This window comes from Piliocolobus tephrosceles, chromosome 20 (assembly GCF_002776525.5).
Source record: "Piliocolobus tephrosceles isolate RC106 chromosome 20, ASM277652v3, whole genome shotgun sequence".
In the NCBI taxonomy this organism is placed as follows: domain Eukaryota; kingdom Metazoa; phylum Chordata; class Mammalia; order Primates; family Cercopithecidae; genus Piliocolobus; species Piliocolobus tephrosceles.
This window is the reverse complement of record NC_045453.1, coordinates 20,066,281-20,092,785: the sequence shown is the minus strand read 5'-3', so window position 1 is coordinate 20,092,785 and position 26,505 is coordinate 20,066,281. Positions and strand designations below refer to the sequence as shown.

The 26,505-nt window shown below is 45.4% G+C and overlaps 1 protein-coding gene across 14 annotated transcripts in view; it reads left to right on the top strand.

The window, feature by feature from the left end:
- Positions 1–26,505, top strand: part of ZMYND8 (zinc finger MYND-type containing 8) — a 150,587-nt gene that overhangs the window by 73,017 nt on the left and 51,065 nt on the right. For all 14 annotated transcript variants that reach the window (XM_023192509.2, XM_023192507.2, XM_023192505.2 and 11 more), the window contains 4 exons: positions 3,665–3,742; positions 5,100–5,215; positions 10,863–11,344; positions 25,527–25,667. In XM_023192509.2, coding sequence (XP_023048277.1) covers positions 3,665–3,742; positions 5,100–5,215; positions 10,863–11,344; positions 25,527–25,667 — 817 coding nt within the window. The remainder of the gene's footprint in view (positions 1–3,664; positions 3,743–5,099; positions 5,216–10,862; positions 11,345–25,526; positions 25,668–26,505) is intronic.

Here is a 26,505-nt window from a genome sequence, read left to right as displayed (position 1 = left end):
CTCCTGTCTTTTCCTGATTGCCTAGATAGAACTTGTGATTTCTGACCTTGGCCTCACAGCCTGGTATTGTGTCAGGTCCCTTTTGGTCCTCTTGCAGAAGAGGATTTGATATCTGGGGGCATGGCCTTGACTGCTTCTGGGAGAGTGGCCCAGGTGTCCAGGAGAACTTGTTTTCTTACAAATGCCCATAATTGTGATAGTGTGGATGGAACAGACATCTTAGGCATGTGAGCTGTGAGGCTCTCTGGTGGTTGTGGGACAGGCTCACAGCCAAAATGGTATGAGGGAGGCTTTCTTTATCAGATCTCATTGTGAGAATAAAAAACTGAGATGAGATGACCTTCAGCGTGTCGGTGTGCTCTCATTCATTCATAAAGAAAAACTGTTCAGATAGCATTGGGACCTATCCATGTCTTTTTATGTAAGGATATATAGATCTAGATCTAGATATATCCAGATAGATAGATAGATAGATACCTGGCCAGGTGCAGTGGCTCACTGCACTGGATTACACACCTGTAATCCCAGCACTTTGGGAGGCTGAGGCAGGCAGATCACTTGAGTCCAGGAGTTCGAGACCAGCCTGGCCAACATGGCAAAACCCTGTCTCCACTAAAAATACAAAAATTGGCTGGGTGTGGTGGAACATGCCTGTAATCCTAGCTAAACCGGGAGGCTGAGGCAGAAGAATCACTTGAACCTGGGAGGCAGAGGTTGCAGTGAGCTAAGCTAGCACCACTATACTCCCGACTGGGTGACAGAGTGAGACTCTGTCTTCGAGAAAAAAAGAAAACAAGTTATCGATCCATATAAATTTATATATAGATATAGTTCTATGTATTTTTTGAGGCAGAGTCTCAAATTGTACTGGGTACACCATCACACTCAGATAATTAAAGCCTGGGTAATCTTTTTAAATTTTTAATATTTTTTTTTTTTTTTTTTTGTAGAAATGGGGTTTTGCCATGTTGCCCAGGCTGGTCTCAAACTCCTGGGCTCAAGCAATCCTTCTGCCTCAGCCGCCCAAGACTCTGGGAATATAGGCCTCAGCCACCAAGCCCAGCTTATGTCTATATTTATATGTAGAGAGTTTTATAAACTGCTTTTTCACTTAGTTTATTTTATGTATTTTCTCTGTTTCCTAGGTAATTAAACTCGTAGGAAGAACAGAATTTTTCATGGCTGTATAGTATTACGTACAACTCATGGACATTCATTTAATTACTCCTCTTGTCATTAAGTAGTACCCAGTTTTATCAGCATTTTAAGTAACAAGGTGATGAATATCATTGTGCGTTTGATGATTTCCTTAGTTTAATTTTTAGAAATAAAATTACTGTGAGGCTGTGAACATGTCAGATGTTCCAATTACAATGAGGGTATGTCCTTTCCAATATTGGGAGTTGTAATTACGAAACTGTATGTATATATGTGTCCCCTTGCCCCAACGATGTAATTTGTAAAAACAGTAGGCATCTGGCTGGGCGCGGTGGCTCACGCCTGTAATCCCAGCACTTTGGGAGGCCGAGACGGGCGGATCACGAGGTCAGGAGACCGAGACCATCCTGGCTAACACGGTGAAACCCCATCTCTACTAAAAATACAAAAAATTAGCCAGGCGTGGTAGCGGGCGCCTGTAGTCCCAGCTACTCGGGAGGCTGAGGCAGGAGAATGGCGTGAACCTGGGAGGTGGAGGTTGTAGTGAGCCGAGATCACGCCACTGCACTCCAGCCTCGGCGACAGAGCGAGACTCCATCTCAAAAAAAAAAACAAAACAAACAAAAATAATAGGCATCTTACTGTGATTTTAGTTTTCATTTCCTTGATGACAAGTCATACGGGCTATTTTGGATATGTTCCTTTGGAACAGCCCAGAAGTAGAGTGGGCTAGAAGCAGGAGGTGCACTTTGCCATCCATGCATTTGTTCGCACATTCATTCACTTACTTATTCACTGACCTGTGAAGTCTGTTAGTCTTATAATTATTGAGCACCTATTACATATGTGGCACCTTGCATGATGATAAGAGTTAAAGAGAAGAATAAGGCTGATAATGGTAGAAAGGAATAACAAATATCAGTGCAGTGGTGACCTGCATGGGTTTTGGAGCCTGACTGCCTGGGTTCAAATCTTGACTGTGCCACTTTGTTGCTATAAGACCTTGGGCAGGTTACTTAACTTTTTGGGGCCTCATTTTTTTTTTTTTTTAATCTCATGGGGTGTATGGGATAAATGAGTTAATATTTACAGAATTCTTAGAATACTACTAGCACACTCTAAGTCTTCAATAAATGTTAATGGGTGAAATTGATTACTCTGTCACTTGAAGCACTTTACACTTATCTCATTTAATTTCTTATAACAGCCCTTTGTGGTGGGTGCTGCTTTTTTTTTTCTCTTCAATACATCAACAAGTTGGGGCTCTGAGAAGAGAAGCAGCTTACCCTAAAGTCACAGAGCTAGTAAATGGTGGAGTCTGACTTGAGATCCAAGAAGGGAGCTTCTGGTGTCTTTGGCTCTAAGCCACAATGTTACTCTAGGGGAATGTACTTTCTTATGAGAGGAAAGGACAATAAGTTAATTGAATTTTCAGATTGTTGTCAGTGAAGATGAAATAGGGCAACGTGGTATTAATTAGCTACTGTGGACATAGAATTGAGTTTGGCAAGCAGAGCAGGCCACAGTGGCTGGAAGGGGTTGGGGAACAGAGGTGCTGCAAGGTGAGCCCAGACAGGTGGGGTGCGGCCCGATCACATGTGGCTTTGAAGGAACCTGTCAGGTCATTAGACTTCACTGTTAGTTTCTCAGCTTGGTGCTGCTGACACTTAGGGCTGGAGAATTCTTAGTTGCAGGGACTATCGTGTACCTCTTAGATTCCAGTAGTCCCCCCCTCCCTCCTTTGGCCCACTTGTGACAATCGAAAATGTCTCCAGACATTGCTATGTGATCCCTGTCGGTGGGGGGAATGGTTCAAGTGCTCTGACAGAGAACTACTGGGTATAATGGGAAGTCACTGGGGACTTTTAAGCAGGGGAAGGACCAGATGAGATTTATTCTATAAAAGGTGGCTCTGGGTTGGGCACGGTGGCTCACACCTCTAATCCCAGCACTTTGGGAGGCTGAGGCGGGTGGATCACTTGAGGCCAGGAGTTTGAGACCAGCCTAGCCAACATAGTGAAACCTACTAAACTCATAGTGAAACTCTACTAGAAATACAAAAATTAGCTGGGCGTGGTGGTGTACACCGGTAATCTCTGCTACTTGGGAGGCTGAGGCACGAGAATCACTTGGACCCAGGAGGCAAAGTTGCAGTGTGCCCAGATTGGGCCACTGCACTCCAGCCTGGGCAACAGAGTGAAACTCAGGAGAAAAAAAAAAAAAAAAAGATGGCTGTGGCTGCTCTGCAGAGAATATCTATAATGGGGGTAAAAGTGGAAGCAGGTGATGTGGGGAGTTAGCTGTTGCAGTGGTCGAGAGAGAAAGGACCATGGCTTGGAGTGGGGGGAAGCACTGGGAGTGGTGCATAGTGGTTGGATTCATCTCCAAGGTGTTTCCTCTGTGGGACTTTAAAACATCTTAACCTTCAAAATCATCAAGCATTGATTGAGGTCCACAAGATATCCACCTCTGGGGTGACACATTCTAATGTATTTTTGCTTTACAGATGAATGAAATCGAAGTATGTCCAGAATGTTATCTAGCTGCTTGCCAAAAACGAGATAACTGGTTTTGTGAGCCTTGTGTAAGTTGGATTTACTTTGCTTATTTCATTTACGGAACCTTGTGCCTTGGATGACTACCCCGAGACAGCTTTTTCCAGGTGGCTTATTAGATGAAACTTTGGATGGAGTTTTAAGATAATTTTTTGCTGATAAAGTTATGACAGAGGGAAAGCAATCCAGGTAGGATAAACCTCTTAGGCTGAAAGTTCATGTGCCAGAGATAGCATCATGGTTTCCTGGGTTGATTAGCCTGGGCAGACTGCAAGATGCAGCATAAAAGGGAGCTCATCAGAGATGTGGGATGCAGCAAAGCTGTTCAGATAATAAGATGAGCTTAAATCAGTGTGTGATTTACAAATCATGTTGGTTCTATTTTAAGAGGTTTGAAAATACTTCCCTGGATTAACTCCATCGTTCCTCCAAAACATGGTTCCTTGGGGAAATAAAGTCACCCTAGTTTCCCCATGTATCTGCCTTTCCCAGACTGGGGTACTGCAGAGAGAAACATTGTTGGGATGCACTGGTGTGTGTGTTGGTGGGGGTGGTGGGTTGGAGTGGATTCGGAGGCAAGATTAGGCAAGGAAAGTTGAGAAAATACACTTTGCATCTCTTCGTGCCTTTGGAGATTAACATGGTAATAGCGAAGCCTCTGCATAGCCTTCAATAAAGAATAAAGGTAGCAAAATACTGCCCCTTATCAGACGCTAGGTATGATGCACATTTAATCCAAATGTAACAGGAGGTACTGGCGTCATTGTCTCTGTGAGTATGTTGCACAGAAAGGTGAAATGTCTTGCTCGTGCCTGCCCAGGTAGTAATGGTACAGCTAGGATCCAACAACCCTGGTTTAGTCATCGTTTTTTTTTTTTTTTTTTTGAAGTGGAGTCTCGATCTGTTGCCCTGGCTGGAGTGCAGTGGCGTGATCCTGGCTCACTGCAACCTCCGCCTCCTGGGTTCAAGTGATTCTCCTGCCTCAGCCTCTTGAGTAACTGGAACTAACAGTGCTACCACGTCCGGCTAATGTTGCTGTTTTTAGTAGAGATGGGATTTCACCATGTTGGCCAGGCTGGTCTCGAATTCCTGACCTCAGTGATCCACCACCTTGGCCTTCCAGAGTGCTGGGATTATAGGCGTGTGCCACCGTGCCTGGACTTCATTCAGCTTTTGATTTCACCATTTAACTCCGTTTGCAGTTTTGTCCAGGTGTCTTGGCCACACACCTTTTAGGGAATACCACACGGGCCGACCCTGCTCGAAACTCTTTTTCCACTCATGGCCTGTGTCCCACAATCCTGCTTCATCCTCACATACCAAACTTTGGTGGGTATCTTGCTGTCAAATATGTACAAACTCTGAATCTTGTTTTTCTTTTCCTAGAGCAATCCACATCCTTTGGTCTGGGCCAAACTGAAGGGGTTTCCATTCTGGCCTGCAAAAGCTCTGAGGGATAAAGATGGGCAGGTCGATGCCCGATTCTTTGGACAACATGACAGGTGGGAGTTAATCACAGGCTTGGAACGTGTAGCTTTCACTGAACTTTGATACTGTTATTAGATAAGAAAAGAATTGGAGGCTGTAGCTATTATTCTGATTATTGTCATGATACCAACCATTGATCTTGTTGTTGAAATAAATTTCCTGTGGTATGTTAAGCTTGGTAATGGCGTGGGCTAGTTTTCTCAGGTGTGTTAGAAAGTCATCTTACTTGACTGAGTCTGTTGTTGAAACCAAAATCGGACTGGGTTCTGTGGCTGTTTGAAGTGCCGCTCTTCTTTTTTGTTTTGTTTTGGTTTTTGGGAGGGGTTTCTGAAGTAAATTAAACTTCCATGGAAACTGCTCTCCAAATCATTCTTTCAAAGATTAGAAGTAGTTTCCTAGATTGCCAGTAAATGAATCTCTTATCATCATGCTGAGTAGTTCTCTCCTGTTCCCTTTTCTCTGAAGCTACAATGGGAAATTATAAGGGGTTGCTGTTTTGACAGGTGTGAGCCCTCCCTCCCAGCCTTCCTGCCCTCCCCTTCCCCTCCGCACACGGCAGAGTGAATTATTCCAGCTAATAGCAGTTCCCTGTAGAGCGGAGCCCACTGCGTGCTTGAGAACAACAGGTAGGCAGAGATGAGCAGCAGTTAATATCTTAGTACTCTTTTTATCAAGTTATGATTAACTAAGGCAAAGACCCTTTTGAAGCCCTACCGATTGGTTTGAGAAAGCGTGTTAGTGTGTAGGGGAGACTACTTAAGATACATATACTACAAATTATGTACACACACAGAGTGTCCAGAAGCTGAAGTTTGTTTCCCCTGCTAAATTTTGCTAGTCGTCTTGCAGACCAAAAGAGTGAATTCCCAAATCATTTGCAAACTCATGTACTAGGAATCCCAACAGTCCACTGTCAGAAGACAAAATGGAAATTATTGAGATGGTGCTGGATTTGGTAGGAAGTATTGCACCTTGACTTTAATTCCTTTATTCCTTCATTCAAAGAAATACATATTTGATGCCTGCTGCATGCCAGGCTGTGTAGTGGAGGCTGGTGATTCAATGTTCCTGCCCATGTGAAGGCTGATATCCTAGCGGGGAAGAAGGATGATACACAAGTGAACCAATAGGCAAGATAATCTCAGATCAGGAGGTAGTGGTGGGGGCCTGGTACGAAGATCTGGGATGAGGGACCAGGAAGAGCAGAGGCTTGGGAGGGGAAGGGCTGGGGCTGAGAGGGTTCAGGAAATGCTGGGAGGATAGTGGGATTTAAACAGGGTCAGGGGAGGAGAGGATGCTTGGAGCTGCAGTTAGAGGGCTAGGCAGGAGTTTCTTTTTTATTTGAAGAGCAGGTGGAATTGGTGACAGGCTGTACATCCCTTCTCTTCATCAGAGCATAACAAATGTGAACCATCTTGATGATGTGGGATTCTTACTCTGTAGGTTGATACAGTATGAGTAGATATACTTAGGACACAGGCAGGATGGGAGAAAACAATACCTACCCCCTTGTACCCAGTATTCCCAGACTCTTAGGGTTGATGGCTCTAGTCTCTCAGCTGTGACTGCTCTGCAGGGACCTCTATCTCTCACCCGTCAGACAACCACTGAAGGTGGCTTACAGAGCATGAAGAACGGTGTGTGAGTTGGTCAGCTCTGTGTGCAGAAGCTGTTTCCCAAAAGCTTTTGTGTGTTTAGGTCTTGGTTCTGGATGAGAGCTGTCGTGGAGGCTGGCCCCCTTCTGTTTGTGAAAAAGAAAGCAGCATGAGTCTGATGGTCACCAGTTTCCTAGGCCCTCTTAGCACCTGCTTTAAGGGAGTACACTGCATTGTTCGGCTTGTTTTGGGTGAGGGGATCCCCTGTAGGGAGTTGTTCAGGACCTTCCACAGTGGTAGAGAAACAACTTTGGAGGTCTTGGGATGTTTTAGTAGGCTTTGGGCAGGGAGTCTCTGACCACCATTCTTTTTTTCTTTGAAACAGAGTCTTGGTTTGTTACCTAGGCTGGTGTGTGCAGTGGCAAGATCTCGGCTCACTGCAGCCTCCCCCTCCTGGGTTCAAGCCATTCTCCTGCCTCAGCCTCCCAAGTAGCTGGGTCTACAGGCATGTGCCACTATGCCCGGCTAATTTTTTGTGTTTTCAGTAGAGACGGGGTCACCATGTTGCCCAGGCTGGTCTTGAACTCCTGGATTCAACCGATCCATTCTGCCTTGGCCTCCCAGAGTGCTGGGATTACAGGCGTAAGCCACTGTGCCTGGCCTAGTTTTGTATTATAGGTGCACAGTTATATAAAAATATAGGAAATACTTTATTAAATGCCTGCAGAGTAAAAAAAAAAAAAAAAAACAAAGCGGACACCAACCAATTGCCTACTATGTACTGGGCAGTGTTTTAAGAGCTTTTTTTGTGGAAGCTGCTTTTATGTCTATTTTATCAATAAGAAAACTTAAGGTCAGAGAGTGCCTAGGGTCACATAGCTAGGGAGAAGCCATCATGGGGTTAGAACTGAGATAATGTGAAGCTGGATATTGTCCCTTGCAGAGACTCTTATTTTGTCAAGCAAGTCGAATTTCCCTTGAAATACTTCCTGGGCTTGCTTTTATCTATCTATCTATCTATCTATCTATCTATCTATCTATCTATCTATCTATCTATCTATTTATCTATCTATCTATCTAAGAGGGGGTCTTGCTCTGTCACCAGGCTTGTTCTATTTATTTATTTATTTGTTTGTTTGTTTGTTTGAGGTGGAGGCTTGCTTTCTCGCCCAGCACGGAGTGCAGTGACTTGTTGAAGCAGTTCTTCCAGCTCAGCCTCCTGAGTAGCTGGGATTACAGGGGCGTGCCAACACATCCGGCTAATTTTTCCATTTTTAGTAGAGACGGAGTTTCACCGTGTTGGCCAGGCTGGTCTCGAACTCCTGACTTCACGTGATCCTTCCACCTCCGCTTCCCAAAGTGCTGGGATTACAGGTGTGAGCCACCATGTCCAACCCTGGGCTTGTTTTAAAGAAAAGAGACTTTTTTCTTCCCTGCCAAACAATTTCATGGAAAATACTTGCGGGGAGGGAACAGTGAGGGCCTTGGATACTGGACAGAAGTGTGTGGGTGAGGTGGGTGTGGAGCAGGTGGGGGTTTCGAGGTTATGATACCAGGATCATCTGGTGATAAGCTCCTGGTGGCCCTGCCTCTTGATTCTCCAGTTAAGGACTCACTCTCCTTTTTCTCAGTGACAGAGCTGAGACTAGCTCAGGAAGGGCGAGTCATTTGCCCTGGGACAGCCCTGGAGACCCTGATGCCTTCTCAGATCTGTCCTGTCTAGTAGTCCTGATCTGTGCCCGCTCACTTTGAACGCAGAATCTCACCGTGAGGCAAACTCTTACCTTGAGGGCATCTGGCTTCTGTTCTGCTCTGCCCCTCTTGCTAGAGGTATGGTTTTTCAGGTGTCAGCAGAAAGACAGCAGTCAGAATGGATGAGAAGCTGGTGATTTCCAGCACTCTGATAGAGCAGATCGATATTTTTGGGGTGTTTAGTTTCAGTTTGTGTTGTGATCTGGTATCACCAAACCTTGCAAACAATCCGCCTGTATTCTGAATTCTGTCCCAGGGATATGCTTTATTTCTCCTGGGTTGTTTTCTCTTAGATGCCAACTGTTGAAATGGGGGTAAAATGTAACATAAGAAGTCTTTTTTTTTTTTTTTTTTGAGGCAGAGTCTCGCTCTGTTGCTCAGGCTGGAGTGCAGTGGCCGGATCTCGGCTTACTGCAAACTCCGCCTCCCGGGTTCACACCATTCTCCTGCCTCAGCCTCCCGAGTAGCTGGGACTACAGGTGCCCGCCACCTCGTCCGGCTAGTTTTTTGTATTTTTTAGTAGAGACGGGGTTTCACTGTGTTAGCCAGGATGGTTTCGATCTCCTGACCTCGTGATCCGCCCGTCTCGGCCTCCCAAAGTGCTGGGATTACAGGCTTGAGCCACCGCGCCTGGCCAAGAAGTCTATTTTTCCTTCTTCTCTTTAAAATGTTGGAAGACATGACAGTGTTGGGTCCAGATTCCTGCATAGTTGCTTTGGGACAGCAGCTGAGTAGATACCGCTTTCTCCCTTTCCACCAGACGTGAGTTTTCTACTTCTGCAAAGTCCCCTTTGTTCCCTACTGCTGTCTACTGGGCTTGAGTTCGTGGTCTGTGAAATCTAAAAGGCCACCTTGGAAGCTCTTGCGGGGGCCAAGGTGGGAGGATTGCTTGAGTTCAGGAGTTCAAGACCATCCTGGGTAATGTAGTGAGACCCCATCTCTACAAAAGTATACAAAAATTAAAAATGATCTGGGTGTGTTGTGGTGCGTGCCTGTACCCCGAGCTACTTGGGAGGCTGATCTGGGAGGAGTCCTTGAGTCCAGGAGTTCGAGGCTGTAGTGAGCCTTGATCATGCTTCTGCTTTCCAGCTTGGGTGACAGAGGGAAACCTAGTCTCTTAAAAAAACAAGCCAAAAAGGCCAGGCGCAGTGGCTCATACCTGTAATCCCAGCACTTTGGGAGGCTGAGGTGGGTGGATCACGAGGTCGGGAGTTCAAGACCAGCCTGGCTAACATGTAGTGAAACACCATCTCTACTAAAAATACAAAAATTAGCTGGGCATGGTGGCACACACCTGTAGTTCCAGCTACTTGGGAAGCTGAGGCAGGAGAATTGCTTGAACCCAACCCCAGGAGGCAGAGGTTGTGGTGAGCTGAGATAGTGCCACTGCACTCCAGCCTGGGCGACAGAGCGAGTCTCCATCTCAAATAAATAAATAAATAAATAAATAAATAAATAAATAAAATTAATTCATCATAAACAAAAAAATCCCCCACGAAAGCCCTCCTTGGAAAGCTTATTCTCACCAGTTTTCCCAACCAGAAACTGGGTTGAGGCCAGTGGATCGTACATGGTAGCCAAGTTATGTCTGGGATGTCCCTGTATCAGCTGCACGGTCACCCACAGCAGCGGTTATGGTGTTCCCACCTCCCCCAGGGGCCACTGGCCCTGGTTCCAGAAAAGCTGCTGCTGGCGTTGTTTGCTCTGCAAAGACACGCTCTCATAGGTCTTTGCAGAGCAAAATTGGAATGTGGAGTATGGACGTTAGGAAGATGGAACTGGCCTGGAATGGGGGGTGGAAAGTATACGCCTGGAGGCTAATGGGGTCCTTTTTCAGTGATTTTCTATGTGAATTATCTCACATTCAAAAACAGGTGCCTCCTTTTAGGAAGGCAGTATTCCAAAGTTTCCTTCTGGTCCTACTTAGAATGGCAGTGGGAAAAGGAAGCTCTTTATGTCTGAGTGCGACCTGAGGAATAAGTCTCTTTTCAGAAGTGTTGTCGGATGCAGTGGCTGATTTATTTTTGTCTACCAAGAGAAAACCAAAGAGGATTATTTCTTTAATGGCTCACAATGACTAAGTCTATTGCACTTTGAAATGTTTTAGCTGAAGTTTTGTTGTTCATGTTCTGTTATGGTAGAACTTGCTTGTTAAATGGATCAGTAATTAATCCTTCAAACCAAGTTTTTTTTTTTTTAAATAGAATAAGAATCTTGGCAAACATGCTTGGCTAATTTGGTTCACATCAAGAAAAAAGCAATCTTGGAAATTACTGAAGTTGACTTAAACTCTCTTTGTCTTTTGCCCTCCTAGGGCCTGGGTTCCAATAAATAATTGCTACCTCATGTCTAAAGAAATTCCTTTTTCTGTGAAAAAGACTAAGAGCATCTTCAACAGTGCCATGCAAGAGATGGAGGTTTACGTGGAGAACATCCGCAGGAAGTTTGGGGTTTTTAATTACTCTCCATTCAGGACACCCTACACACCCAACAGCCAGTACCAAATGCTGCTCGATCCCACCAACCCCAGTGCCGGCACTGCCAAGATAGACAAGCAGGAGAAGGTCAAGCTCAACTTTGACATGACGGCTTCCCCCAAGATCCTGATGAGCAAGCCCGTGCTGAGTGGGGGCACAGGCCGCCGGATTTCCTTGTCGGATATGCCGCGCTCCCCCATGAGCACAAACTCTTCCGTGCACACAGGCTCTGACGTGGAGCAGGATGCTGAGAAGAAGGCCACGTCCAGCCACTTCAGCGCGAGTGAGGAGTCCATGGACTTCCTGGATAAGAGCACAGGTCAGCTCCGTGCGGGGAAGTGGGGAGGAGGCCCCTCGGACACGGGGGTTTCCCATGGGTACACACCTGGTGGGCCCAAGCAGGTGAGCATCGAGCAATCGCGGGGAACTGTAGGGGGCCACAGAGCAGATTTTCAAGAAGTCACCAGATGGAATTCTTCCTGCTAGGGACCCAGAAATGAGAAAAGTGTCTCTAAAAGGCCACCTGGAGGTTATACCTAGAAGTAGATGGAGATGGCCAGAAATCTTTTGGCGTTCTGTTCAAATGTCACTGCATTTTGGATTATTGACTTTCCATAACACAAATAATTTTTAGTTGAAATTGTATTTTTCTGTCAAAACCCTACAGTCACACTAAATGGCACAAGTGTTAGAGAAACACATATGATAAAAAATAATACTTGACCAGGCGCCGTGACTCATGCCTTGTAGTCCCAGCACTTTGGGAGGGTGAGGCAGTCAGATTGCTTTAGCTCGGGAGTTCCAGACCATGGAACACCATGGGCAACATGGCAAAAACCTTGTCTCTACTAAAAATACAAAAATTAGCTGGTCGTGGTGGCATGTGTCTGTAGTCCTAGCTACTCTGGGACTATAGTTGAGGTGGGAGGATTGCCTGAGCCCGGGAGGTTGAGGCTGCAGTGAGCCATGATTGCGCTACTATATTCCAGCCTGGGTGAAGTGTGACCCCTTGTGAGACTCCGTCTCAAAAAAAAAAAAAAAAAAAAAACAACCAAAAAAAAGGTAAAAAATAGTCATAGTGCTCTGTCTTCCTAGTGTGATCCCATTCCCTTAAAGGTCATATCCTTTAGTAGTTGTGTTACTGTTTTGTTGTTTTTTTTTTTTTTGAGACATAGTCTCGCTCTTTTACCCAGACTGGAGTGCAGTTGGCACCATGTCAGGTCACTGCAACCTCCGCCTCCTGGGTTCAAGTGATTGTTGTTCCTCAGCCTCCCGAGTAGCTGGGATTACAGGTGCGCACCATTGAGTCCAGCTAATTTTTGTATTTTTAGTAGAGATGGGATTTCACCATGTTGGCCTGGCTGGTCTCGAACTCTAGACTTCGAGTAATCTACCCGCCTTGGGCTTCCAAAGTGCTGGGATTACAGGTGTGAGCCACTGTGCTTGGCCCAAAGTCTGAGTATTTAAGTAAAACCTCCAATTCTTAAATGTCAGGTTTTTAAGTAAAATTACAGGAATTCTTTAAGGAGCAAGCATCAGTTCTTCAGGATACCATGAATGTCCCCAAAAGTTAAAATAATAAGGACTTAGTTGTGAACTCAAATAATTCTGCTGACTTTGCTTGTGTTGTTTCTTGGAACATTGTTTTTTCTTTTCCTTGGTTTATTTTCAAGAACTGCTTCTAGCTGCTCCCCAGATGGTAGTAGGAGGGGTAGAGAGAGCCTGTGGCTTTTGGTTCTGTAAAATAAAGGCTGCAGTCTGTCTTTCTCTCGTTCTGATTCATAGCCGTGTGGTCCTAGATACTCATGGTTGAGTCGTAGAGTTTTGTTTTGGAGTTGACATAATTTGTGTTGACACAGTTTCAGAAAAGTCTTCCTTTTTACTCCCTTGTTTCTGACCAGAGTCCTTAAAAGCTTACTTTGTTCCATGACACGGTTCCATTTAAGCCAAGTTCACAAAACATGGTAGTTAATTACACAAACCCTTGGGCACATTAGTTCCCATAAAGAGCATGCTTTTCAGGAAATGTTTTAAATTTTAACCTTGGCGGCGACTTTGTGAATTAGTGTTGCCTGAACTTTCGTTGCCATGGTTTTCTGCTATATTTTATTACATACTTAAATATTAAAATTGTAATGAAGCTTTGTCCTAAGCTAAACACAATGTATAGTCTCATGTGTTTAAATTGCTTGTTGTGGTTTTTCCTCATGTATGTGAAATTAATACATAACCAGTAAAATGAAATGTGGCATATATACGACCATTGGTTCTCCTGCACCACATTTCAAAAAATTCAGTTTTATAGGAATATAAGAACAGGATAATGTGTTTAATTTAGCTTCTCTCTTCGCTTGGGAGGTACAAAAGGAGAAAGATAATGACATCAGACTTCCTGGAAAAATACCTCATTCTTTGAGTGGCTTTTTAGGTGAGAAGTTAGTGGAATCCCCCATTTGAGTAGACTTTAAAGTCCCTTTCCTAAAATATAATCTCCTTGCTGGTATGTGCTTAGGTCATTTTAGTAATCATGAATTAGCCAATGTGTAGTGTAGGAAGAGACAGTGATACTGAAAATTATTTTACTCTTACAAATTGCCCCCTTTTCTGTCAGGGGCCAGATAGTATGTATTTTAGGCTTTTTGGGTCTTTTTTTTCCAACTCTGCAACTATTCAGTCATTGTTGCACTAAGGTAGTCACAAGCTGCTGTAGTCCCAGCTACTGAGGAGGCTGAGCTGGGAGGATCAGTTGAGCCTAGGAGTTTGAGGCCACAGTGACCTATGATTGTGCCACTGCACTCCAGCCTGGACAATAGAGTGAGACCCCAGCTCAATAAACAGATAGCTAGCTAGGCAGAAGAAAATAGAGCAGCCATAGACAGTGTGTGGCTGAGTTCCATTAAAACTTTTTAAATGAATACTGGAATTTATTTATTTATTTAAATGTTTATATTTTTTGAGATGAAGTCTTGCTCTGTTGCCCAAGCTGGAGTGCAGTACCATAATCTCAGCTCACTGCAGCCTCCACCTCCTGGGTTCAAGTAATCCTCCCACGTCAGCCTCCCAAGTAGCTGGAATTACAGGCGTGTGCTACCATGCGCAGCTGTTCTTTGTATTTTTAGTAGAGACAGGGTTTCACCATGTTGGCCAGGCTGGTCTCAAACTCCTGACCTCAAGTAATCCACCCGTCTCGGTCTCCCAAGGTGTCCAGACACTGGAATTTAAATTTCATATAAGTTGCATGTTTCATGAGCTATTAATTCTTTTCCCCCCAACCATTAAAAAAATGTTAAAATACCTTTCTTCGCTTGCAGGCCAGGCAGGAACAGGTGGTATGCCCAGTTTTACCCTTGAGCTGTAGTTTGCCAACCACTATTACAGACTAAGAGGATTGGAAGAAATTGAGTCAGTCTCCCCATTTTACAGAAGGCAAATTGAGAGCTATGCAGAGTGTAAGGGAGGTATGCAAGTCCCCACAGCCAGAATCTGTGTCCAGACCGGTTTCCTTTCTCTGCACCCTACTGCCCTCTGCTGTTAGCAGTGATAATAGTATTTAGTGGAGGGAGACGGGAAATTTGTATTTAAATGCTTCCACAGTCAGGATAATGTAATTGAGATAAGGCAGCAGTTCATCCAAAATTGTGTAAAAAAATTGCAGTGTCATAGAATAGAAAATAATAGAAGTAGCCTCACCAGTGAAAGTTTTGTAACCAGCAACATAAAACTACAAATTGAAATGTTATTGCATAAAACTTTTACAACAGTGTAGAAATCTTGTTTTTGTTTAGAAGATTGGAGAACTCAGAGCTGTGTGCCTATAATCCTTAGAACTGGATATTTAGCTTTCTAAGGAGCACTTTGCTCAGCCAGAAGCCTTTAACTCACAGTGTCCTATAATCTTGCTAGCTGGATGGCCTAAGTGGTTAATATTTTCAGTGATTTTTGTAGTTCCCCCTTTATGTAGTAGACCTCCTGGCCAGAATGGTTACCTTCACTGGTATTTGCTTGCACGATCTCAATGTAAGTTATTAGTATCTGTTACGGTCAGAGTCGGGGGACGTGACATTCACCACCCTTTGGTCTCGTAGCTACACTGTGGGTTACCATTTAAGAAAGGAAAGAGGGTCTGGGTGTGGTGGCTCACACCTGTAATCCCAGCATTTTGGGAGGCTGAGGCAGGGCGGATCCCTTGAGGTCAGGAGATCAAGACCATCCTGGCTAACACATCTCTGCTAAACCCCATCTCTACTAAAAATACAGAAAATTAGCTAGGCATGGTGGCATGCGCCTGTAATCCCAGCTACTCGGGAGGCTGAGGCAGGAGAATTGCTTGAATCCGGGAGGCAGAGCTTGCATTGAGCTGAGATTGCACCACCGTACTCCAGCCTGGGCAAAAGAGTGGGACTCTGTCCCAAAAAAAAAAAAAAAAAAAGAAAGGAAAGGTTTCATAAACTCCCTTTTAAAAATAATTATGAAATGAACATGTTTTTCTCATAAAATAATTCTTAATTACAGAATTTAAAGTCACTGATGGCCGGATGCAGTGGCTCATGCCTGTAATTCCAGCACTTTGGGAGGCCAAGGTGGGCAGATCACTTTAGGTCAGGAGTTTGAGACCAGCCTGGCCAGGTCTCAGTAGAGTATGGCGAAACCTTAGTAGAGTATGGCGAAACCCTGTCTCTACTAAAATACAAAAAATTGGCCAGGTCAGGTGTGGTGGCGCACACCTTTAGTCCCAACTACATAGGACGCTGAGGCAGGAGAATCACTTGAACCCAGGAGGCAGAGGTTGCAGTGAGCTTGAGATGGCGCCACCGCACTCTAGCCTGGGCAACAGAGCAAGACTCCATCTCAATCAATCAATAAAATAAAGTCACTGATAATCCCACCTCCTACAGCCAGCCCTTAGATTGTGTTTCCAGAGGTTTTTCTTTGTTGGTTTATAAGTCCTACTGTTAAACTGAAAGCTTAAATACAGGGATCAGGCAGATATGGCAGTGAGTGAGGTTGGGGAGTGCTAGGTAGAGACTGGGACGAAGACTCTTCTGATACACAGTGCATGCTAGAGGTACTACAGCAGCCTGTGGCTACTTTAGTGGTACAACGAGCTCTTTCATAAGGAAATACAATAGTGCAAATGCTAGCACACATCATGCATCAGAAGAGGCAGTAGCTCTCGGGTAAGTTTTACACAGCCGTGTTACCCGTGTTACACATGGCTAATAGGTCACGAGCTCCCAAGATGTTGAGCTAGAGAGTTGTGCCTTTCTGAAAGGGACCAGGGACCTTTTCCTCCTGCTGGTTCTTGCCACATAGGAGTATGGGCTCCATATTGAGAGATTTCTGGTTTTTCTTTTTTCTTTTTTTTTTAGATGGAGTCTCACTCTGTCACCCAGATCACGACTCACTGCAAGCTCCACCTCCCGGGTTCATGCCATTCTCCTGCCTCAGCCACCTGAGTAGCTGAGACTAAAGGCGCCCACCACCATGCCCAGCTGATTTTTTGTATTTTTAATAGAGACAGGGTTTCACCATGTTAGCCAGGATGGTTTTGATCTCCTGACCTCATGATCTGCCCGCCTCCACCTCCCAAAGTGCTGGGATTACAGGCATGAGCCACTGTGCCCGGCCAATTTCTGGTTTTTCAAGAGAAGCCTCAAATTAAAAAAAATGGGAACTACTCCAGCTTTTTTTTTTTTTTTGAGACCGGGTCCTCACTATGTTGCCTAGGCTGGCCTCAGACTCTTGGGGTTTAAGTGATCCTCCTGCCTTAGCCTTCTGAGTAGCTGGGGCTACAGGCACATACCACCACACCCAGCTATCAACTTTTATGTACTGGCTCACATTTTTTTTTTTTTTTTTTTGAGACGGAGTCTTGCTCTGCCGCCCAGGCTAGAGTGCAATGGCCGGATCTCAGCTCACTGCAAGCTCCGCCTCCCGGGTTTTACGCCATTCTCCTGCCTCAGCCTCCCGAGTAGCTGGGACTATAGGCGCCCGCCACGTCGCCCGGCTAGTTTTTTGTATTTTTTAGTAGAGATGGGGTTTCACCGTGTTAGCCAGGATGGTCTCGATCTCCTGACCTCGTGATCCGCCCACCTCGGCCTCCCAAAGTGCTGGGATTACAGGCTTGAGCCACCGCGCCCGGCTTGGCTCACATTTTTAAATAAATAAAAGCTACGTCACATTAAATGCACCTGTAAACTGCTTGGTTCATGGATCACCTGTTTGCAATGTCTGGTGTAGACTGTAGAATTTATTTTTTTTAATGCTTAACCTTGTATTCTTTTTTTATTTTTATACATTAAAAAAACTTTTTTTTTTTTTTTTGAGATCAAGTTTCACTCTTGTCTTCCAGGCTGGAGTAAAATGGCATGATCTCGACTCACTGTAACCTCCACCACCTGGGTTCAAGCGATTCTCTTGCCTCAGCCTCCCAAGTAACTGCGATTTTTTATTTAAGAGACAGGATCACAGTCTGTCACTCAGGCTGGAGTTCAGTGGTGTGATCATGGCTCACTGTAGCGTTCAACTCTTGGGCTCAAGCAGTTCCCGCTGCCTCAGCCTCCTGCTGGTATGTGCTTAGGTAATTTTAGGAATCATGAATTAGCCAATGTGTAGTGTAGGAAGAGACAGTGATACTGAAAATTATTTTACTCTTACAAATTGCCCCCTTTTCTGTCAGGGGCCAGATAGTATGTATTTTAGGCTTTTTGGGTCTTTTTTCCAACTCTGCAACTATTTAGTCATTGTTGCACTAAAGTAGTCACAAGCTGCTGTAGTCCCAGCTACTGAGGAGGCTGAGCTGGGAGGATCAGTTGAGCCTAGGAGTTTGAGGCCACAGTGACCTATGATTGTGCCACTGCACTCCAGCCTGACAATAGGAGTACAGGTGTGCACCACCACACCTTGAGGTCTCCATTTCTCTTCTCACTACTATGGTTATGATAAGCAATAAACAATGACGAGGCTGGTCACGGTGAGTCACTACTGGTCCAGCACTTTGGGAGGCGGAGGCAGATGCATCACCTGGGGTCAGGAGTTTGAGAGCAGCCTGGCCAACATGGTGAAAGCCCATCTCTATTAAAAATACAAAAATTAGTCGGGCGTGGTGGTGCCCATTTATTGAAAAATCTGGCCAGCGCAGATCCTGCTTTTTCAGGGCAGGGGGAAAAAAAAATTTTTTTCCCCCTGTATAGATGATGTCTTGCTGTGTTACGCAGGCTAGTCTCAAACTGCTGGGCTCAAATGATGTGCCTGCCTCAGCCTCCCAAAATATTGGGATAATAGGCACGAGGCACCATGCCTGGTCCATATCCTTGTATTCTGAATTTGTTTCTATGTTAGTGAACAACCCTTCAAAACAGCATTTTTACCAACACCTCCTGACCCATCCTAGGCCATCTGGCCATGCTCTGCTCATCTGTGCATGGCACCATAGGAGTTGTGCACGGTGCGGCACTTTGAACATACCGGTTGTTTCTGAGGTTTTATAAGTGGAGGACGTTTAGCATGAATCATTCACTCCACCTCCACCCTGCCCAGAGTGCTGGGGTGCATGGGAGGGAATGGGCATTTTTTTCCTAATTTAATTTCAAGGCTCATGTTTCCTACTGTAGTCAGAAAAGTCCTTCACGCAGGCTAGGATTTTGTAAATGTAGATAATAAATTATGTGTTTTAGCCCACACTTGTGAATTGTACATCAAAGTATGAAATCTGGTTAAATTATTTGTGACTTTAAAGGCAATTAGTTCTTCTTTGGGCAAGATGTATGGCTTTATAAAAGGATTGGCATCTGTTTGAAAGAAGCATTTCCAAGCCTTTTTTGCTTTTGAAATGTCTGGAGTGATTCGAATCAGGTTTTTCTCAACCTCAGGACCATTGACATTTAGGGCCAGGTAATTCTCTATTGTGAGGCTGTTCTGTGCACCTAGGATGCTGAGCACCATCTCTGACCTCCATGCCAGTACCACCCACACCCTCACGTATATTGACTTGGATTTTTTTGTGATCTGCTTAGTCACACCTGTCCCCCCCCCCCCCCCCCCCCCCGAGATGGAATCTTGCTCTGCTGCCCAGGCTGGAGTGCAGTGGCGTGATCTCGGCTCACTGCAACCTCCACCTCCCAGGTTTAAGCAGTCTCTTGCCTCTGCCACCCAAGTAGCTGGGATTACAGGCATGTGCCACCACACCTGGCTGCTTTTTGTATATTTAGTAGAGATGGGGTTTTGCCATGTTGGCCAGGCTGGTCTCGAACTCCTGACCTCAGGTGATATCTGCTCCTTGGCCTCCCAAAGTGCTGGGATTACAGGTGTGAGCTATTGCACCAGTGCTTGTCATATCTTTTCTTCGGATTGTTAATCACTGTCTTAGCAAGCACCTTGCTTTTAGTTGATGTATAACATTGGGGAGCTTGTTTAATTTGATATTTTTGTATGAAAAAGGTTGTATCTGGTTGTCATTGTTTCTTTTTCTTTTTTTTTTTGAGATGGAGTCTCTGTCACTCAGGCTGGAGTGCAGTGGTGCAGTCTCGGCTCACTGCCACCTCTGCATCCCAGGTTCAGGCGATTCTCCTGCCTCAGCCTCTTGAACAGCTGGGGTTACAGCTGTGCACCACCACACCCGACTGATTTTTGTATTTTTAATAGACATGGGGTTTCACCATGTTGGCCAGACTGGTCTCAAACTCCTGACCCCAAGTGATGTGTCTGCCTCCGCCTCCCAAAGTGCTGGACTCACCGCAACCAGCCTCATCATTGTTTGTTTATTGCTTATCATGACCACAGTAGTGAAAAGAGAAATGGAGACCTCCTTCTTCAACCATTTTTATGCACTGCTCATTCAGTCAATGTATTAGGCACCTGATAAGCATCCAGGGGTATCCTGGATGCCTGCTGGCCAGCACAGATCCTGCTCTTTCAGGGCCATGTTATTCTGGGGAATGAGGTGCGTCTGGATGGTTTTAGGTGATGGAGCAATATGCCGTCATTTCAGGGGTTCTGCCCTGGCTGCTGTGTGGAGAGTGCCCTGGGAGAAGGGTGCCGTGCACGTGGTGGGGAGACCTGTGGGAAGTGCTTACGCGGTCTCCGTGGGAAATGATGGGCAGGGCAGTGTTGCCTAGTGTTTTAATTGCTGCGCCCCCCACGCCCCGAACCATTTTATACATTTTCTTCCTAATTACTCCCCCTGAGATCTTTTAAAAAATGGAGGTCAAATTCACGTAACATAAAATTTACCATTTTGAACAGGTCAGTGGCATTTAGTGCATTCACAGTGCTGTGCAGCCACTACCTCTATCTAGTTCTAAAACATTTCTGACACTCCAAAATAAAACCCTGTACCCACTAAACAGCCACTCCCTGTCCCCCACAAACTTCCACCTCTACCTCTCACCCCACAGCCTGCCCCTGACAACCACCAATTTTTGTTCTGTTTGAATTGACTTTCCTATTCTGGGTATTTTGTTTCAGTGAAATGAAAGAATATGGGCCTTTTGTGTCTGGCTTCCTTGACTTAGCATCATGTTTTTAAGTCAGCCACACTGTAGCACGTATCAGAACTTCATTCCTTTTGTGACTCAGTAACATTCAATTGTGTGGCTACCTCAGTTTGTCCATTGATGGACAGTTGGTTGTTTCTGCCTCTTGCCTATTGTGAATAGTGCTGCTGTGCACATTCGTGTCCAAAGATTTGTTTGGGTACCTATTTTCAATTTTGGGCAGATACTTACCTAAGAATGGACTCTCATGAAATTTAAAAATATTGTAGATCTGTTTATGTACTGTCTATGCACACACACACACACACACACACCACACACGTGCTTTGTACATAAAAGGAATAGTAAGATTTTTTCACCCCCCAAGAATTATTTTTGCCCCATTGGGGGCCACACGGTCCCTGTTGAGACTGCATGGACTAGGGTGATAGCAGTGGAAGTGGAGATGAGTGCAGAGATGTAAGATACGTTTAGGAAGAGGAGTGCAGAGACCTTGCTGAAGAGCTGGGTAGTTCAGGCATGAGAGCAAAGGAGGAATTAAGAATGGGCTGGATGTAGTGGCTCACACCTGTAATCGCAAGCACTTTGGGAGGCCGAAGTGGGTAGATCACCTGAGGTCACCAGTTTGAGATCAGCCTGGCTAACATGGTGAAACCCCCATCTCTACTGAAAATACAAAAATTAGCCAGGCATGGTGGCGGGCGCTTGTCATCCCAGCTACTTGTGAGGCTGAGGCAGGAGAATCGCTTGAACCCGGGAGGTGGAGGTTGCTGTGAGCTGAGATCGCAGCATTGCACTGCAGCTTGGGCAACAAGGGTGAAACTCCATCTCTCCCCCCGCCACCCTTCCCGTCCCCCAATAAAAGAATGATCTAGGTATGTTTGGCCTTGAGCCACTGGGTGGGTGGCCATGGCATTCATGATATTGGGAGGACAAGGCAGGTGCAGGGTGTTTCATGGACTAGGGAGGTAGGATTGGTGGCATTAGGCGGTAGACATAGGAGACCCGTTTCTCAGGGAGATGCAGAGGAGGGTTTTGCGGTGTGAGGCTTGTGGGTTGCTAGTGATTGTCATGTATGTCCTTTCCTGACTCCATGAAGCTTTGCAGTCCCAGATGCCTTAGGAGGATGGGCCCTGCCCTTTACTGGCTAGGGAGCGTGAACCAGACCCATCTCCATGGGAAGCCAGTGTTTTCCCGCCACGCTTGTTCTTGCCATATCCAAGTGCTATGCTTAAAACCATTTTTTAATATTTAGAACTACCTCTTAAATCTCAACACTTGTTTATTTATTAACAAAGGAAATATATCTCAAACTAAAGGCTTGTTCTAGTTATTAATTGTTTAGCACACATGAATGTATATACAGAATTATAAAAATAGGCTGGGTATGGTGGCTCACACCTGTAATCCTAGCACTTTGGGAGGTCGAGGCAGGTGGATCACCTGAGGTCAGGAGTTTGTGATCAGCTTGGCCAGCGTGACAAAACCCCATCTCTACTAAAGATACAAAAATATTAGCTGGGCATGGTGGCATACACCTGTGGCCTCAGCTCCTCGGGAGGCTGAGGCAGGAGAATTGCTTGAACCTGGCAGGCAGAGGTTGCAGTGAGCTGAGATCGTCCCACTGCATTCCAACTTTGGCAACAGAGCAAGACTTGTCTCAAAACAAACAAACAAACAAACAATCAAACTTGACCTGTTGAGCAGGAAAATGTGGATTCACTTGGCTGTGTTCTACGTGCAGCAGCATCTTTGCGTGTTTTTGTTTGTTTGTTCTTGCTACCCTTTAGGGTTTGGCGTCCTTGTCAAAGTTCTCTGTAGTCCCAAGCAGGGTACTTGATAGTATAGGAAGGCCCTTCCTGTTAGACCTTGCTAGTTTGCTTACGGGAATACAATTAGAGAAGCCACGATCTTTAATCCTCAAGGGGAATATATTACACAGATATTTGAGCAGCTGCAAATTGCTTTTGGAATGAGGTAGAACATAAATGAATTGAAAATGTTAAAAATTCGAATGCTAAAGATTTTATTGGTGCCGGGCGCGGTGGCTCAAGCCTGTAATCCCAGCACTTTGGGAGGCCGAGACGGGCGGATCCACGGGGTCAGGAGATCAAGACCATCCTGGCTAACACAGTGAAACCCTGTCTCTACTAAAAAAATAGAAAAAACTAGCTGGGTGAGGTGGCGGGCGCCTGTAGTCCCAGCTACTTGGGAGGCTGAGGCAGGAGAATGGCGTGAACCCGGGAGGCGGAGCTTGCAGTGAGCTGAGATCCGGCCAGTGCACTCCAGCCTGGGCGACAGAGCGAGACTCCGTCTCAACAACAAAAAAAAGATTTTATTGGTAATACTTCTCTTAAAATGCCTTCGTTTTCATATATTCTCTCTTTTTTTTTTCTTTTTTTTTGAGGCAGGATCTCCCTCTCTGTCCCAGGCTGGAGTGCAGTGGCATGACCACGGCTCACTGCGGTCTTGACCTCCCAGGCTCAATGGATCCTCCCATCTCAGTCTCCCAAGTAGCTGGGTCTCCCAAGTAGCTGGGACTACAGGCATGTGTCACCATGCCTGGCTAAATTTTTTGTATTTTTAGTAGAGATGAGATTTCGTCATGTTACCCAGGCTGGTTTTGAACTTCTGAGCTCAAGTGATCCTCCCACCTCAGCCTCCCAAGGTGCTGGGATTACAGGGGTGAACCACTGCACCTGGCCTTTTCTCGTTTCTTTGTGTAACAAACACTTTAGTTCTACTTCTTACAGTACCAGTGATAGGACTAGTAATAATAATAGCAACCCCCCAGTAAAGGAATAGGCCAATTCTATTAATTCTTGCAGTAAAACAGATTTATTGTTTTAAAATCTTAATTCTAGGTTGGGCACAGTGGCTCATGCCTGTAATCCCTGCACTTTGGGAGGCTGAGGTGGGCGCATTGTTTGAGGCCAGGAGTTCCAGACCAGCCTGGCCAACATGGTGAAACCTTGTCTCTACTAAAAATACAAAAAATAGCCGGGTGTGGTAGCAGGAGCCTGAAATTCTAGCTATTCAGGAGGCTGGGGCAGAAGAATCACTTGAATCCAGGAGGCAGAGGTTTCAGTGAGCCGAGATGGCACAACTGCACTCCAGTCTGGGTGACAGAGTGAGACTCCATCTCAAAAAAACAAAAACAAAGAAAACTTATTTCTTAAAACAATTTCTCATATTTATTGAGCACTTGCTGGGCACCAATTGACATAGATCGAAGACATTGATCCTTACTCCCTTTTCATTTCCGGATGAGGAAAAGGATTCCCAGCTGCATGCCTGCTTCATCCCTGTGTGGCGTGTCAGTTTCAGCACTGTTGATGTTCAGGGCCAGATAACTCTTTCTTGCGGGGGGCCGCTCTGTGCATTGTAGAAGATTTAGCACCTTTTTAGTCTCTAGCTCTTAGATGCCAGTAGCAACCCCCCACTCTCTTAAAATGTCTGGATGCAATGCCCAGTGTGCCCTGGAGAGAAGAATTGCTCATAGCTGAGAATCAGTGGTTCAGAGGATAACCCCAAAGCCCTGGAGGTTAATGGGGAAATAGAAAATAAAACCACTCTAATAGCAAACAGTAACAGAGTACTTACTGGATGCCAGGCACTGTTCAGATGATTGATTTAATCCTCACAGCAGCCTGATGAGATGTAGCTACTGTTATTGTCCCTTTGTATCATATTATTAGTGTCTCTCTTTGCTGCTGCCAGGAAGAGAGGGGCAGAGGTGCCAGTAACTGGCCCAGGGTTACACAGCAGGGCAACAGCTGAGCCAGGGCTTGAATCCACAGTGTCTGGCTTCTGATCCGTGCTTGAATCCAGGCCTCTTTACGTCTGGAGTCTTTCCCACTATATTACATTAACAGTGATGCAGGCAGGTCCTGGCACCAGAGCTGCCTAGCTCACTTGGATTCACCAGCCGAGTGGTGTGTGAATTTTAACACACTGAAGCCTCGTTCTGAGTTTCCTAATTTGTCAGGTGAGGAAACTGAGGCAAGTGCCCACGCAAGTGTCCCAGCATTTTCGAAGCCCCTGGGGAGTCTCAGTTCCTAGCTCCAATTTGCCATCCAGAAATTTCTTTCAAGCACCAGATCACCTCAGAATGTTTCTTGCTCTTCTTGGAAGAGTTGGCTGTCATTGTTGTCAGTGATGCCTTTAGTCCCAGCTGTTTTTAAATGGGCCCAAGAGGCATTAACAGGACAGTCCCCCTACCATGGAGGGGCAAGGGCAAAGGGGCAGGATTTGAAGGATCTTTGGGACGCTTGTTGGCCCCTATGAATGCTTGCTTTTTTAAACATAAGTGGTTTCTTGTCCTAGCCCTGTGACATGAGGCAGAGGAGAAGTAGATTGTAGGTCATTTTAAGGTATTTTTAAAAGCCTTAGGCATAGGTACAGTTCTCTCTCCTCCCGTAAAAGTTTGAAATACGGTAAAGAAGGACATAATTTACCAACGTCTCCCTCCTTCATCTGGTACTGGGTTTGGCTTTACACAGCCTCAAGAACTTTTGAAATGGGAGCTGGAGATTTCCCAAGGGACCAAGTTGGTCCCTGGCAGGCGCAGTGGCTGCATGTGAGCTGGCCATGGTGTCTTTCCACAAACGGATGACACGCATTTGTAAGGCTGGCTCCCGTTTTCTGCATCTGGACCATGTGGGGGTTGGTTTAATCGCTATTTATGTTGAGATTTATACCCGTGAATGGGCCAAACCAATTTCAGTGGCAGCTTAGCCAATTTGTCTTAGAGCTTTGTGCTTAATAGAGTAACTGGGGAGACCGTCTTCATTTGTGGCTTTAACGGTTTCACGTCGGGTTAAAGCCCTTTGCTGAAAATGAATGGCCAACCTGCCATGCCGCACCCCACCCCATCCGTGATGCTGTAGCGGCCTTGTTGAAATCAAACACAATTTCATAATCTCTCCATTCTCTCCCTACACCACACCTACGTGTTTTACTTGTTTATTTGTAAACCTGTCTTTTAACAATGCCATACTTTTTCAGCTTCACCAGCCTCCACCAAGACGGGACAAGCAGGGAGTTTATCCGGCAGCCCAAAGCCCTTCTCTCCTCAACTGTCAACTCCTATCACGACGAAAACGGACAAAACCTCCACCACTGGCAGCATCCTGAATCTTAACCTGGGTCAGTTGGAATTTTTGGCAGTATCTTTCTGTGGCAACTGTGGATATTTTTGCAAATGACGTATCCTCTTTTGTATGTGGTTCTTGAACCTTCAACTCTTTTCTGTATGCAAAAAATGCAAAAGTTTCAGTGGATGAAGGTAAGAAAAGATCTGTGAAAAGAACAAGTAAGGACTTTCCTGGGGCTTATTGACATACAAATTACTTTTGTTTTTTGAGACGGAGTTTCGCTCTTGTTGCCCAGGCTAGAGTGCAATGGTGCCTGCGATCTCTGCTCCCTGCAACCTACGCCTCCTGGGTTGAAGCGATTCTCCTGCCTCAGCCTCCTATGTAGCTCAGATTATAGGAATGTGCCACCACACCTGGCTAAGTTTTGTATTTTTAGTAGAGACAGAGTTTCACCATGTTGGCCAAACTGGTCTCAAACCCCTGACCTCAGGTGATCCACCCACCTCTGCCTCCAAAAGTAATGGGATGATGGGCATAAACCACCATGCCCGGCCCAAAGTGCTTTTATCCAGGCCAGTGTTTCCACCTCATTTGCCCTTGACCACATTAACCCTATTCTATTTGTAAATTATACCCATGGCACAGAAGCAAGTAGGAGGAATCAGTACTTACCTTTCCTACGTGCAGCATACTCTGATATTCCTTAATTCTCTTCTTCTAATTCTTACACTCTGGTCTTTATTCCCTGGATGATGATGGTGATGGTGATAATAATAATAACTCTTCTTTTTTTAGAGATGGAGTCTCACTCTGTCACGTAGGCTGGAGTGCAGTGGTGTAATCATAGTTCAGTGCAACCTTGAACTCCTGGGCTCAAGCTATTTCCTGCC